General features: G+C 51.0%; 1 protein-coding gene across 2 annotated transcripts; it reads right to left on the reverse strand.

Annotated features, from left to right (window-relative positions):
• Positions 1-486: 486 nt before the first annotated feature.
• Positions 487-12493, reverse strand: HBEGF (heparin binding EGF like growth factor). 2 transcript variants are annotated; one of them, XM_079771943.1, is made up of 6 exons: positions 12167-12493; positions 11785-11958; positions 8676-8853; positions 3158-3313; positions 2280-2370; positions 487-1932 (listed from the first exon to the last, which is right to left on the reverse strand). In XM_079771943.1, exons 1-5 carry the CDS (start codon positions 12210-12212, stop codon positions 2298-2300), a joined length of 627 nt encoding a protein of 208 aa, XP_079628069.1. In that variant the 5' UTR covers positions 12213-12493; the 3' UTR covers positions 487-1932; positions 2280-2297. The 2 variants fall into 2 exon arrangements, with proteins under 2 accessions (XP_079628069.1, XP_079628068.1); XM_079771942.1 differs by lacking the exon at positions 2280-2370.
• Between the last annotated feature and the right edge of the window lie 2115 nt (positions 12494-14608).

Genomic DNA, 14608 nt, shown 5'->3' on the forward strand with positions numbered 1-14608 from the left:
TTCGCCATATATCCTAAAGGTATGGATTATAAGATTTGCTAATGAATTGGCTGTGGAGCAGGAGAGGGGAATCAAAGGTGCCTGCCTTCCACCAAGAGCAATGCTTGCATGCATGTACAGCCAAGGATCAGGCCCTGGGTCTAGGGTCTGTTGATTGAATGGGCAGATGTCTTTCCTGGTTACAGCCAGCCAAACTTCCCATGTGAAAGATGTATTCTCTTTCCTGTCAGAGGTAGTGTAATGTAGGTTATTTAGACAAATAATTGGAGTCAGACTATCCATCCCAGCTGTCACGTATCAATTGTGTATCCTTAAGCAAGTTACATAACCTCTCTGAACCCCCTCTTTTGTAAATATGGGACAATAGTTGTACCTCCATCACAGGGTTGTTGGGATACTGAGATAGTATATATAAACAGGCCTAGTGCAGATCTAATATTGAATCAGGACTTAGAAAATACCTATGTCAAACTAATTCCCAGTTAAAACAAGCAGACAGAAGGCTATGGAATAAGGGTTATCTTTATTTGAATTGCAAAGTACAAATATGAACCAGTTTTGGAAATATAGTTGTAACAGTTCAGAAATGGCACCAGAAACTTCCAGAAGGGACCATGACAGCATACGTTTGTAGTTTTGGTGAGGCGGGTGGGTTCACACAAAAGCCATCCTCACCTCCAATCTTCTCTGTAGCAATTGATAGGTTATCAATTACCAAGAGCAGTCAGCTCCAATGTTTCCTGTTCCTCCTCAGCCTTTTTCCCCACGAATACCTCTCTCGATTATCATCTGCTGCACTGACCCCTGCTTGGAGTAGCACCAGAAGAATGGCAGGAGTAAGAGAAATGTCTTGACACAAGGGAGAGTGAGATCCCACTCTGTGGGCCTGAGGCTATAGAGGGTAGGGGGTCAGGAAAGCTGCAAGCATGGAAGCCCAACCTCTTCTGAGATTTGGCAGGGAGAGGACACGGGGAAACACCGATATCTGTTACACTTTGACATCAGCACCTTGGGCTTTCAAAACACAAACGGTAGACAAAATCGCCTAGGCAAGACTGCAGTCCAACTCATAGAGTGGATCTGACAAAGTTAACTCCTACATCCTGACCATACAGACCGCCCCCTGTGGCACTCTGATTGTGGAAGATCCGTGGAAATGTGGACAGACAATGAATTACAGATGGGTCATAGAGCCATCTCAGATTGGTGGCAGCAGAGAGTGATGCTGAGCCAAGTGGTACGGGAATGCGGGGTAGCGGGCCAGGAAATTGCCAATGTAACAGTCTAGGCACTTGAAATATTATTGTTAGATTGTTAAAAACTAAATAAATTAACATACATAGAATAAAATAAATATATAATTTAAGAGGCATTTTACAAACAACAACAAAAAAAATAGTTGTTATTTTTCCATTTGGGTAGAAGTCCCAAAATTCAGAGTTCTCAGGCTTGTGGTATTTCACAGTTAGCTCATCAAATCCAGCGCTGTAGGGTCCAAATGGCAGATCCCTTGGTGACTACTTGAGTCCGTGGTTTTTCAATCTTTGTTACTTTCTTCCAGTCCACAAATCTTTCCTTCTTCCTCTCTCTCTCTCTCTTTTTTTTTTCCTTCAGTCAAAGATCCTGGAGCATATGGAATTAACTGGCATCTTAATCCAGAAGACAAGTGTTTAAACAAACTTTATAGGGTTAAGTGGGGTTTGGTGGAGGGGAATCAGAAGAGCATGAAGGTCCCTCACTTTTGCTTCCTTCTGACCCAGATCCCATATTCTGTTTGGCACTTGAAGGCTCTGATAAAGCAATACTGGGAGGCCCAATCTAGATGGCAACTGGGGATGAGGGAGTCTTCATGGCTGGTTGTGAAGTCCTTCCCCTCTGCAGAGTCTGTGATCCGCGTGTGTCTTCTCAGAGGTAGCAGTCCCCAGCTGATTCCTAAAGAACAAGAGGGAGAACTTTAAAGCTGGATCCAGTCTTAAGAGGTCTTAGGAGTCTCCCAGATCCAGTCTTAATAAGTGGAAAGATCATGTGGGAGAGGGTGGAAGGAGAGGGGATAAGGGCTGGAGACGCTGTCCTCTCAGGCATCCCTCTTGGGTATCTCTCTAGCAACTTTCACCCTTAGTGGAGATGAAGTGCGGACAGCCTTTTTGACAACAATTCTGCGATGGGACCCTAACTCTCTAGCAGCCTGACCTCCCAGGTCCAGAGAAGAATTCAGTATGCCTTGAAACAGATCCAGGAAGGGTGGTGATGGTGCCATGGGGCAAAGAATGGACTATTACCTTGAGCACAGGTCTCTCTCAGTGGGAAGTAGTCATGCCCAACTTCACTTTCTCTTCATTTTCCACATCATAACCTCCTCTCCTATGGTACCTGAGGAAGGTTAAGTTTTGTGAGCAAGCTCTGCCGCTACCACAGGGCGCAGGTCCCAGAAAGAGTCCTCCGGAAGGATGCTGTCATGCTGGTCCCACCCACTACTTGGAAAAGCCCCGAGGGATGGCAGCCCTACAGACCTCTGATCAAAGGTCCAACTGTGCCAAGGAACCCAAACTGACTAACAGCAGCAGGCTACAATTTGCTAAGAAATGTACTCCTCACTTATATAATCCTCACAGCATCCTGTGAGGTAGGTGGACAGAGATTACAATCACTGAAAGACTACAACCCTCAGAAAGGGAGGTAACTTGGTCCAGGTCTCACAACAAATGAGTTATGCTGCTTGAAAATGAGCACAGAGTGCTTGGTAGGTCTCCCCCAACCTAGAACATAACCTGGATTGGAAGCATGGCCTGAGGGCCAAATGCCTCAGACTTGCAGGATATACCAATAGCACTACCCATGCCAAACCACACACTAGAACAGAGCCAGGAGAAAGAACTGTGTGGAGAGGTGGTTCCATGGGTGGGTTACTAGGTCTGCTATGAGTAGCAGGACCTGCTATGGCCTGGCGAGTTTTGCCCTTGGCTCTAGACACTGGACTCATGTCAAACCAGAGAAGTCAGGTCCTTGGAGAACCTGTCCTTGGGAATGCAATCAGAATCCTAGCCCAGAATTTGGGGAGGTTGGAGGGCTTATGTGGTCACCAGGCAGAAGACCCGGAAAGAAGATGAGGAATGGAAGTGATTTGCAGAAACAGCCTGCAGGGGCCCCCAACACTCACCTAAACATGAGAAGCCCCACAATGACGAGCAGACAGACCGACGACAGCACCACGGCCACCACAGCCAGGATGGTTGTGTGGTCATAAGTAGATAAGCGATTTTCCACCGGGAGACTCAGCCCATGGCACCTCTCTCCGTGGTAGCCCAGGTGGCAACTGGTTCAAGACAGAACAAAGGAAAGATGAGGTTATTGGTTTGGCCTTTCACTCTTGTCAACGGCCCACCCACATGAGCCAAACCCCACTCCTCACTCCCTCATGGTTCCTAACCATCATCCCTGCCCTGTATTCTTCTCCAGTAGGGACTCTTTACAGGCCCCTCTGAGGGCTCCATCGCCTTCCTCGCCCCACCCCCCCCCCCCCCCCCACTCCCCTTCGCCAATCCCTCTGATTCCCTGGCCTGAGATTCCTGCTCCAGGCAGGGAAAAAAGGGAGGGAGGACTTCAAGCTCTCAGCTAGATGTGTTCCACGTGTGGATGATTTATTGCATGTGTGGAAGATGGTCTGTTTAAGCCGGTCAAGAGGACTTAGTCATAAGAGCTGGTGGGTTGAACCGAGGAGATTCAGTATCGCTCCCTCTAGTGAGGCCCCGCAACACTCTGACCCAGAAATAAACCCGGCCTTCCCCATCAATGCTTCCCGAGTTCAGTCCCTCTCAGCCACTACCCAGCCTATTAATAGGTCCCATGCCTTTGCCAGGAGTCACTTTTCTCAAGTTCCCTTCAATTAACTCCCAGCTCCCCCTGGGTGCAGAGTCCAACTTGAGAGCTCAACTCCAGCCTTTGGCCTCTGAACACTGGGCTATGGGGCCTCCTTCATCACAGGACAAAGCCAACAAACCAAGGTAATATCATGCCCAGCTGCCCTGCCAGAGCGTGGAACAATGTCAAAAACAAACCCCTGGCTCTTCTCACTCTAGAAATAAATTAGATGGCAACTGCTTCTTCTAACACAAAGCATTTCCTGGAAGCTCTTAGGAAGACTCGGAAGCGCTTACAATTGAACAAGCATGTTTCCCTCCCTTCCTTTTTCTGAGCACCAGGAGACCCTTTGATGTAGGTAGGAATGCCATGGCACGCAGCAGGCAGAGCTGTTTTCCTCATGGGCACGCAGCAGGGCAGAGGTGTGGACTAGACTGTCTGACTCTGAGCTCAGTGTGCTGCCTACTCACATGCATAACTGCCCACCCCCAACCAGGCTGTACAATGCACTGTCTGCCTGGGGACTTCAGGCCATAAGCTACTGCAGGAAGCACTGAGAACCTGGGCCCTCTATTCTGAGCTCAGCCTCCTTCTGGGAAGTAGGCTGTGCGCCTGGTGCCCGAGAACAAGGAGAGGAACCCGTGAAGCAGACCTGTCCAGTTCTGGCAACAGCAGGGAGGCCAGGCTGCCCCTGCCTCTCCTGGCCCCAGCTCCTCCTGGGTGCCTTGGGGAACACCCCACTGCAGGATAAATGTAGGGCAGGCTCCCTATACACACACCAGAGCACATCCATGCATCTGTCTCATTGGCTCAGGTGGGCAAAACCACGACCCCCATCCTGCCAGGACGTGGAGGAAGCTCTCAGGAACACCCAGGGAAAATCACTTGTGCACAGACGTTAACAGTTTGTAAAACACCATCCTTACTAGTATCTACAAGCTCAACTGAGACCATAACACCTTGGAAGGCAGGTATAGCCCAGTTTCACAGAGTGAAAGCCTAAAATTAAGGGTCAGAGAGATTGATTTGCCAAAAGTTAAACAACTAGCATGCAGGAGAGCTAAGACTAGAAGCCAGTCTTGGCATATTCCAAATTCATGAACAGTGCAAGTTACCCCAGGAAAATACTTATGTGATGGGTTGATGGGTTCCTAGGGCTGTTTGGCCCTGCTCTCTGACTTACTGTTATTATTACTGTTGCTGTTATTGTTATTATTAACTTAAATAATAAATAAGCCAGGTACTCTGCTAATTTCTTTACAAGGATCATTTCATTTAATCTTAAAAACATCTCTATGAAGTAGGAATTACTCTCCCCATTTTAAAGATGACGAGACTGAGGCTTAGCTTCTTAGATAAGGTTAAACAGCTAGAGAGTGGTGGAGGCAGGATTCAACCCAGCACTTTGGATGACTTCAGAGACTTTGCTCTCCCGGTGGGAGGAAAACTGAAGTTGAGCCTGTTTTTCACTTGCAGCCTATCATTCAAACCCCACAGGTAGTTACTCAGATGATAGAAATAAATATTGGCCTCAGGGTCCTGCAATCCAGTTACATAATCCCTCCACCCCCACCCTGAGTCAAAAGGATAATAATGTAAACATCCTAATATTACCCACCTCCCCCTCCCTTTGCAGCAGACTCCTGGCTTCCCCAGGGAAGGAGGGAGGATGACTGCATTCCAAACACCCCAGGGTGGGGGCAAGATCATGTGTCTTCTCCAGAGCCAGAGAGTGAGTGCTCCATCAAACTGGGACATGACCCTCCTACCCATGTCTGTGACCCATTTCAGGGCTTGTATTACAACAGAAGCAAGAACCCTCTAGGGTCCAGAGACATCTTCCAAACTGGCTTTCTCCACCTCTCCTCCAGAAGGTGGAGGGGGCACCATTGGTGCAGGGGGCTCAGAATACCTGGGTTCCAGACTGCTTCTGCTGCTACTTCTACCCAGGCAATCTTGGGCAGTTACTTTTACCTTTCAAAGCATTGGTTTTCTCATGTAAAATACAGCAATAATGCCCAGCTGGCATGGCTCAGTGGTTGAGCGTCGACCTATGAACCAGGAGGTCATAGTTCGATTCCCAGTCAGGGCACATGCCTGGGTTGTGGGCTCAATCCCCATGGTGGGGCGTGCAAGAGGCAGCAGATCAATAATTCTCTGTCATCATTGATGTTTCTATCTCGCTCTCCCTCTCCCTCTCCCTCTCCCTTCCTCTCTGAAATCAATAAAAATATATATTTAAAAATATACAAGAATAATAAATGCCTACTTCACTAGAGTATTGTGAAGATCAAATAATATAGATAAAAGCACTTAATAAGAGGCTAAGTCCCACTTATGTGCGCATTATTATACCTTATCAGACTCCGAAGGTACTGCCCAAACCTGAGGAATGGGGCACCAAAGTCAGTCGGATCCAAAGAGAAGGGGTGTGTCACTCCTTCTCAGCACCTGGCAGGGAGGCAAGTAGAGCCCTCAAGCCTGTCCCCATGCCAGCTCTGAGTCCTCCTCAACCCAACTGCTCCCAGTTTCCTCCAACCACAAGAAACTTTGCAGCCAATATCTGGGTCAGCAGCCAGTCAGGAGCCCCAGGAAACTGCTCTTTGAGGGTAACATTTGGCTGGTGACACAAAAGAGTTTTCCTGTGGATGATGGCCGGGGAGGGCTGGCTTAGGAAGCCAACTAGCCTCAAGTTCACCACAGCAGCCTGGACACACCCTGTGGCGGTTCCTGGTCTGGAGGCAAGGAGGAGCCACAAAGGGCCCCAGATGTAGGTGCCCAGATGTCACATTCCCCCAAACCAGGAACTCTGCGTCTTCTTGGTGCCTTCTGCCCTGTATACCAAGGGCTGGAGGCAGGAGGCAGTCAACCAGACACAGAGTCGAGCCCCTTGAAAATATGCCTAGGAAGCAGACACAAAGTCTTCAAATCAGACTGCCATTCTCTTAGCCTAGTAAAAGTCTTAAAGACCTCTAGGCTAACAGCTGCCCTCTTTAAAATCCGGCTCAAACTCTGCAAGGACAGCCAACACCCAGGGCAGCCCGGGGACATAAAAACCATGTTGGACTGCAAGTCAGGCACCTGAGTCCCTGTCCTGGTTCCATCCACTTATTTAGCTGTTGATCTCAGGCAAATCACTTCCTACTTCCTGCTCCAGTTTCCTCATCTTTCAAGTAGAGATAGTAAGCAGCGCCTACCCAGCAGAGAGCTTTTGAGAATCCCATGATAGGTCTATATCTCCCCACCCCCTAGAACAGCTGGCATCATGTAGGCGCTCATCATATACCTGTTGGGCTCAACTCAAGTTAAATATAAACTTCAGGGCAAAGGAGAGAGGCATCATTATGGTTATCATCACCATGCCTAGGGCCACCTTGGCCCTGGGCACCCTTTAGGTTCTCCGGGTTTAGATGGTTGGCTGAGCCCAGCTTTTCAGGAGAGCAATCTTACAAGGGTTCTCAGTTGAGCAGTGCAAGTCCATTCACCAACGCCCTGATCCCATTTGGCCCAGACAGATTCCTGGCCTCAATCCCTCTTGACTACCCTCAGAGTCACTGCCTCCACCCTGTGTTAATGATGCCATTTAAAAAATTTAAGACAAACATTTCCTGCTCTGTCCCAAGGCCTTGGGAAGCATAATGTGGAGACTGTCTATGTCATTCTTAAGCAACCCCCTCCAATACCAAGCTCCTGACAAGAATGTTACAGGAGAGGACACACAAGTGACTGTGGACAAGGTGGGGAGTAAGAAGTCTGTCTGCCGCTTGCCAAGCACAGGGCGGCACGGCTGTGTGAGATCAGACGGGACGAGGAAGTTTGAAAAAGCCAAGGGATCTGCACCATCACAGAAAAGATGACAGGCAGCCAAGTCGTCTTGACAGGTTGGGAGGTGGTGTGCACCCAACAGTCTCCTGGCCCTGTCCAGAGTCTCCCTGGTCACAGGGCCTGCCTCCCCATAGGGCCTCACGCCCAGCAGGAGAGAGTGGATGTTTACAGCCTGACGCGGGTGTTGGCCTCAGGCACACTGGCGACATTATGCCTGCCAGAGAGCATGGCAGTGCCGTCATCCCTGAGGGGTTGCCAAGACAGCCGTTTTCTGGGCATGGCCTGACAGATCAGCTGGGGAACCCGTGGCCCCTCCACCCACGACCCTGCTGAGGGAAGGGTGGTGCTGCCTGACTGGGGGCTGATGCCTACTGGATTGGGTTCCATTTCCTGTGAATATTGCACAAAGGAAGTGTTCTCCCACCCCATGGCCAAAGGCCAATACCCACCATGTTCCCTACTTCCTGGCCCTTGCTGGGGGGAAGGGGAGAAAAAGGGGAAGAGGGGTTTCTCCCCACTCCCATGATGATCACTCCCTGTGCAGTCCTACCATGCCTTAGACTCAACTCACATTAGCTCGTTCATGTGCACACATGTTCAAGGGCACACATGCCTGCACAGCATGTGTCCAAATGTACCGCATGCCTCCCTGCAGGGCTTGGGAAAGGAGGCCACAGGAGCCCTGCATGAGGCAGGGAATGAAGGACCTGTCTTCAGGTGTCAGCTCTCCTAGCCACATGCTTATTTCTGAGCAAGCAGGAAACATCCCCAAAGATGAAAGAACGTCACAGACCCACACCACAGGAAATTGCATCCCTATGCGGGGGAAGCCCCTTCCTCTGACTAAAAATATTTCCCTTCCTCCCGACTTCCGCCCGGAGTTTGAGAAGAAACTGGGTGGAATTATGAATTCAAGGAACAGTGACAACCAGGAACAGCCACGTGGCTGACAAAGAGTGTGTAAGAGTCAGCCTGGGGGCAGGAACACTTACATGCAGGATGGAGCCCGGAGCTCCTTCACATATTTGCATTCTCCATGGATGCAGAAGTCCTTGTATTTCCTAAGACATGGGTCTCTCTTCTTTCCCAACCCCTTGCCTTTCTTCTTTCTTTTCCCACGCTCTTCCTTGCTGGGTGTGGCCAGAGCTTGTGGCTTGGAGGAGAAAGGAGCTGCAGGAGAAAAGCACTCTGTTAAGTCTTTGGCATCCCCCCACCAAACCCTACAGAGAAAGAATCAGAAGAGCACAGCATCTGGAAGGAGAATGTACTCTTTGATCCCACCTGAAGTCAGAAGCCTGGGGAGGCCCCTTGGCTCAGTACCTCCCGAGGGCTGAAGAGTGGGCAGAATCACCAGAAAGTGGTGGAAGAAGTAGAGGCTGGTGGGGTCCCAAGGAAGGCATTTCACAAATTCCGTTTAAGAACTTCATTCCAAGAATGCTAGCTAGCTTCTGTTGAGTAACTGCAACTGATTGGGCAATTCTACCAACCTCACCCCCATTCCACTGTCCATCCCCATCTCCTATTGTCCCATGCCAACTTGGTTCTATGTTGGCCTTAAAGCAACCTCATTTCCTGATGCTGCACTCAGTGGCCCACTTGCAGGAAGACAGTGTCAGAGATTAAATTGCTTCTGGAGAAGGTTCTTGGAGGGTTTTTTTTGGGGGGTGGGGTGGGGGGTGTCATAAAATAAGAACAGTGCCCATGTCCAAGTGGACTCCTCTGGGGTACCTATTAGCACCAGGGTACCATGACCTTAGCAAGTAAGCCATCACTGTTCAGGGCCTCGCTTTTTTTACTTCAAGCGAAATATTTGCCCTTTGCAGCTCACCACTTCTCTCACAGGTCCATTTACATTTATCCCCAAATGTCCTGGCTCTCTAGGATAGGGAGCACAGTGTGTAGAAGGGATAGAGAGATAAAAAGTAAGGAACTATCCAGAAGGAACTGAAACAACGATGACTCCCTCCATTCTTTCACACTTCAAAAGGGAAAAACCACCTCACACAGACATCCAGCTGGGACTGAACATAGGCTACGCCCATCAGCCCAGGGGTCTGACACCAGTCCCCCCTCTTCCCTGCCCCCAGCTGGAAAAAAGGTGCCCACTGTCCATGGCTGTAGCTAAGTATCTGGCAGACAGGTGAGCATCAAACATTAGACTGGAAATCTACAATCCTCAAGCTGGAAATGACTTCAAAGAATATTATGGCTTTCCACACTGGCTGGTGTGGCTCAGTTGGTTGAGTGTCATCCCATGCACTGAAGGGTAGGCAGTTCATTCCCCGTCAGAGCACATGCCCAGGTTACAGGTTCAATCCCAGTCGGACAGTGTACAGGAAGCAACCAATCAATGTTTCTCTCTCATATCAATGTTTCTCTCTCTCTCTCTCTCTCTCTCTCTCTCTCTCTCTCCCTCCCTCCTTCCCTCCCTTCCTGTCTCTCTAAAATCAATAAAAACATTTTAAAAAAATAGCATGGCTTTCCATTTCAAGTGAAAAACTTGAGGTCCCAAAAGGCAGTGACTTGCCCAAGATCATACAAAGTCATACAGGGTTTGAATCAGAAGCATAATCTCTGGATTCCATATCCAGGGCTCCTTCCCAATACACCAAGCTGCCTCACACACTCCTGTCCCCTCCTCCAGACAGTCTAGGGCACCTGGGATGCTGAGCCAGGAATGAGACAATAAATGGGCTCTGAAGTCAGCAGACCTGTGCTCTAATTTCAGCCATGTGAACTCAGGCAAGTCACTTAATCTCTCTGAATCTTGGGATTCTTGATAAAAAGTGAACAATAAGAGTTCCCATCTCAGAGTTGCTATAAGGATTAATTAACCCACAATAACATGTTGAGTGCCTAGAACACAGTAGGCACTTAATAAAAGATGCCCAGACAACCCAGTGACCAGAGCTGTGGTGAAATTGAGGCAGATAGCCCAAGCCAATCAGAGAGGCGAGGGAAAGAGTGACAGGGTGACTACCTGTCCCCTGCCAGGCGGAGGGAGTAGTGAGTCAGGTTTGCAGAGGTATGAGGAGCAGGCATGTGGGTGGAGGGTGAGTCACAGCCCAGCCCGCCCAGCCTAGGAGGTGAGGGCCAGGAGCATTCAGGGGTGACCAGAACGGTCCACGGGGAGAGGATGAAGAGTGAGAGTCCAGGTCCAGCTTTGCAGCAGACCCCTGATTTATACAAAGCAGATACAGCCCCTAAGGGAAGCGCTGGATAAGGAGGGAGAAGGGTGGCTCTGGGTGGGGCTAGAACAGGTGGGTATCTTTCCAACCAAATATAGTCATTCCGGTCCTCCAGGGCTCAGTCCCTGCTCCACCCTCAGGAACTGCTGCAGGTGGCTGGGTCCGGGATGCGGGCCGTGTCAGAGGCTCTGGACTCTGCCCCATCTGTACCAATACTCAGCCATAGCCACATCTGCTGATTGGAGGACCCACTGGGCCCTCCCTCCCTTGGAGCTTCTCTCAGGGGCTCAAGGTGGCCAGGAAGTCTCCAGGTTTGGGGGAGGATTTGTAGGCACCCAGCATAGCAATACAGCTCCCTAGGGGCCCAGTGCTCCTCATTCATAGCCTCCCCTGGAGGTGCTGGCTTCACCTGGGGAGACCAACCGTTTCTCATTCCCCTCTCTTTCCCCAACCTGGAGACAGGTGGATGGAGAAGTCTAACACTGCATGCCTACTATGTGCCTACCATCTCCACATCTGTTATTTTCTACATAATAGTCATTTGATGCGGAAATTAGGACTTAATGCCCATTTTTACATAGAAACTCTAGGGAAAGCATCTCAGTCATTCCTTGTTCCTACCACTCAGCATACCTCAGAGGAATGTACGGACCCCAGACACCTTGCCTGTTTCAATGTGCTCCAAGGTACCCGTACCCAGAAGAACAGCAACTTGGAATATGGAAACCAAGAGCAAGAAAGAGCGGGGTCCATGTTCCGGGATCCATCAGGAAGCTTGCCAGGCCGAGCAGCTTTTCCTTGAAGTCTTCCATAAATACCCCAAACCCACAGGTGCCCAAACAACAAGAATCCTGGGTCTGCTTATTCTTCACCTGCCCACCAGGGTCTGAGGACGGGCCGCCCCCACACCCACCTCTGAAAAGATCCAGGTCGGCCTCTTCTAAGTCCAGGACTTCGCGGCCTCTGCCGCCTCCGGGGGGCAGCAGCTGGTCCGTGGATTCAGTGGGAGATCCCAGGTTGCTGGTTCCACCCGCCAGCCCTCTCCGAAGCCGCTCCAGGCTCTCTCCGGTCACCACCGCCGAGAGCACTGCGAGTGAAGGGGCGAGGCCGCATCAGACCCTCCGCCCAGACCCCGGGTCGCCACACGATGCCAGCGCCCGCCTGCCAGGGTGCACGGGCCCCACCAAGTGGCCCACGCCAGGGGCGCTGCAGCGACCTTCCCCCGGTACCCCCAGCAGAGCGTCCCCATCCCCACCCCCACCCCCGACCTCCCGGGGCCTCGGCAGCCCTCTTACCTGCAGCTAGAAAGAGCTTCAGCACCACCGACGGCAGCAGCTTCATGTTCCCGGACCCAGCGGCGGCTACGAGGCAACAATCACTTTGGAGGCAGCGGCCCCGGGGCGCTGGCACAGGAACTGGGGCGGGAGGAGCGCAGGAGATTCCGCGGGGCACGGTCGCCGCCGGCCTTTGGGTGCAAGCCTTGCTGGAACCTGCGCGGAGCTAGTGGCCGCTGGGCTTCGGTCTGCTCACTCCGTCGGTCCGTGCGTGCGTCCGTCCGCCCGTGCCCCTGCGCTTCGGTCAGGGTGGCCTGCAACGTGATGCGTGCAGCTCCTTCGGTCGACTGAGCGCTGCCAGCGCGCGGCCGGGAATAAGGCTCGGGGAGGCGCCGACGCTCCGCCCCGCCCCGCGCCATCCCCTCCCCTTCCCCCTCCCGCGCTGGGACATCGCCCGGCTCCCGGCGCCTGCAGAATAGCCCCCGACCCGGCGGGCGCGACTGGGAAGGGGGCGGGAGTAGGGGCGGCGCTCACATTTTTTGGGACCAGGCCAGGGCAGCCAGGGCCTGACTGTGGGTAAGACTGGTAACCGGCAGGTGGCGGGAACCAGTTCCCACCTTTCCCCAAACCCTTGCCTCGTTGCAGCCTAGCGACTGCTGAGCTGAGTTGTGTTCTTGGACACCCCTCATTCCTTCCCTTCTCCCAGGCCCAGTCCCTCAGGCCTCCCTGCTCCCACCCAGGGCTCTCCACCATGTCAGCTTCTGAGTTTTGGAAACTCGCTTCTTTGCCTACTAACACTGCAAGTAGTTAGTAATAATACATTTATTTGTCATTTAAAAAGTAGACACATGAATGCCGGCCGATCTCATGAGCCCCAGGGTAACCAGAGTTGCAATTGCAGGCGCTTGGTATCAATCCAACAACAGCAAAGGAGGTTAGGATTCTTCCAGCCAGGGAGTGGCTCCCCCATCTTCCCCCGGCCTAGAGGACATAGTATCCATTAGGATTTTTGAACTATGGGTTATAATTCCCAGGCTTCTGGGATTGGACAACACAGGCTACGAAACAAGCCTCATACTTTTCCTTGCCTTTGAATATCACCTTCTTCCCCAACATAAAAATTGAGCCCACTCCTGCAGGACGAAGCTAGCTAGCCTAGGGTTGCTTTGTTCAACAGGTGCCAGGAGATTGATGTGTTTCTCTTCCAACCTGTTTATTGTGACTAGGGTCTCCTGGAGTCAATGTCCTGACCCAAAGAAATGACTCTCAGTAGGTATTTCAGCTCGTGGGGACGTGCTGGGAAGGGATTTGTATGACACAGGGCTGGGTTGGCATTCAGAGCCCTCAAATTGTGCCAGATAGAGCTGCTTCCGCCCATGTGTAGGGATAAAAACAGGCCTGCTATTTATACATAGTCTATCCGACTGTCCCTCTCCATCCCCACTTTTGCAAGGGTCAATCAGGCTCTGCCCTCTTAACCTGCCCCGGGCAGCCCTCCCCAGCCTAGGTTCTAAGGCGCACTAGAATTACTACAGCCCTAAATTGGAATGCTGCCTTTTCTACTTACTGTCTGACTTTGGACAAGATATTTAATCTCACTGAGCCTCAGTTTCCACACCTCTGAAAAGGGGATAACAGTAATAATGTTAGCACCTACTTTGGAGAGAGGTTTTTGAAGATTGAACAAGGGAACACATATAAAGCAGTTAGTATAGTGCCAGGCACATTATAAACTCTCAATAAATGTGACATTATCATTATCATCATCATCATCATCATCACTAAGCATTCCACCTTGATCACTCCATTCTCATAGAGGCCTCTTTTCTCCCTTTGCCCCACGGTATGAGGTGCCATGCTGTGGTTGGGCTGATTTCAGGTGGAAGCTTAACCTGTCACCTATTTGGCCAAGTGCCAGCATGGAATCACTCCTTTGGGTGATAGGTATTGGGCCTAGGACCTCAGTGGATGGTCACCCCGAAGTCCGCACTTTTTTTTCCTCCCTCAGCAGCTGTCTGATCACCTGCTTCCCCAAAACAAAGCCACCTTGGGGTCAGGGCTCTCCCAGGGGAGGGGGGAGGGAAACACTTCCTGACACACAGCCAAGCTACACCCCCCTTTCCCTGACCCAAGGCCAGGTTCACACCCTGCTGTCCTGTTCCAGCCTGCCTCTCCCTTTGCGTGTTCTTCCGCCTTCTCACCCCCACATCAGCCTTAGTCCCATTCATAGGGCAACTCCAAGCTTTCATCACACCTGGAAGCCTCACCCCGGCTAGGTTTGTGTGTCAGCCAGGTTTTACGGGAAGGGCCTGGACAAGAAGACAAAAGGCCTGGAATGTATTGGGGACAGTCACTTCCCCTCTTAGAACATTGAGTGTCCGATGACCAAAAAAGAAATGGCAATTAATGCAGGGGCAATCTCATTAACTTGTTTATTCCAAACATTTGCTGAATGCTTTTCAG

Source organism: Cnephaeus nilssonii (genome assembly GCF_951640355.1).
Source record: "Cnephaeus nilssonii genome assembly, chromosome: 5".
NCBI classification, from domain to species: Eukaryota; Metazoa; Chordata; class Mammalia; order Chiroptera; family Vespertilionidae; genus Cnephaeus; species Cnephaeus nilssonii.

Excerpts from the sequence above, each read along its gene's own strand:
- HBEGF (XM_079771942.1), bottom strand. The coding sequence starts at position 12,212 with ATGAAGCTGCTGCCGTCGGTGGTGCTGAAGCTCTTTCTAGCTGCAG. Across the intron at positions 11,959-12,166 it reads GAAGCTCTTTCTAGCTGCAG|TGCTCTCGGCGGTGGTGACC; the intron begins GTAAGAGGGCTG and ends CTTCACTCGCAG. Across the intron at positions 3,314-8,675 it reads CTCCGGGCTCCATCCTGCAT|TTGCCACCTGGGCTACCACG; the intron begins GTAAGTGTTCCT and ends GTCTTGAACCAG.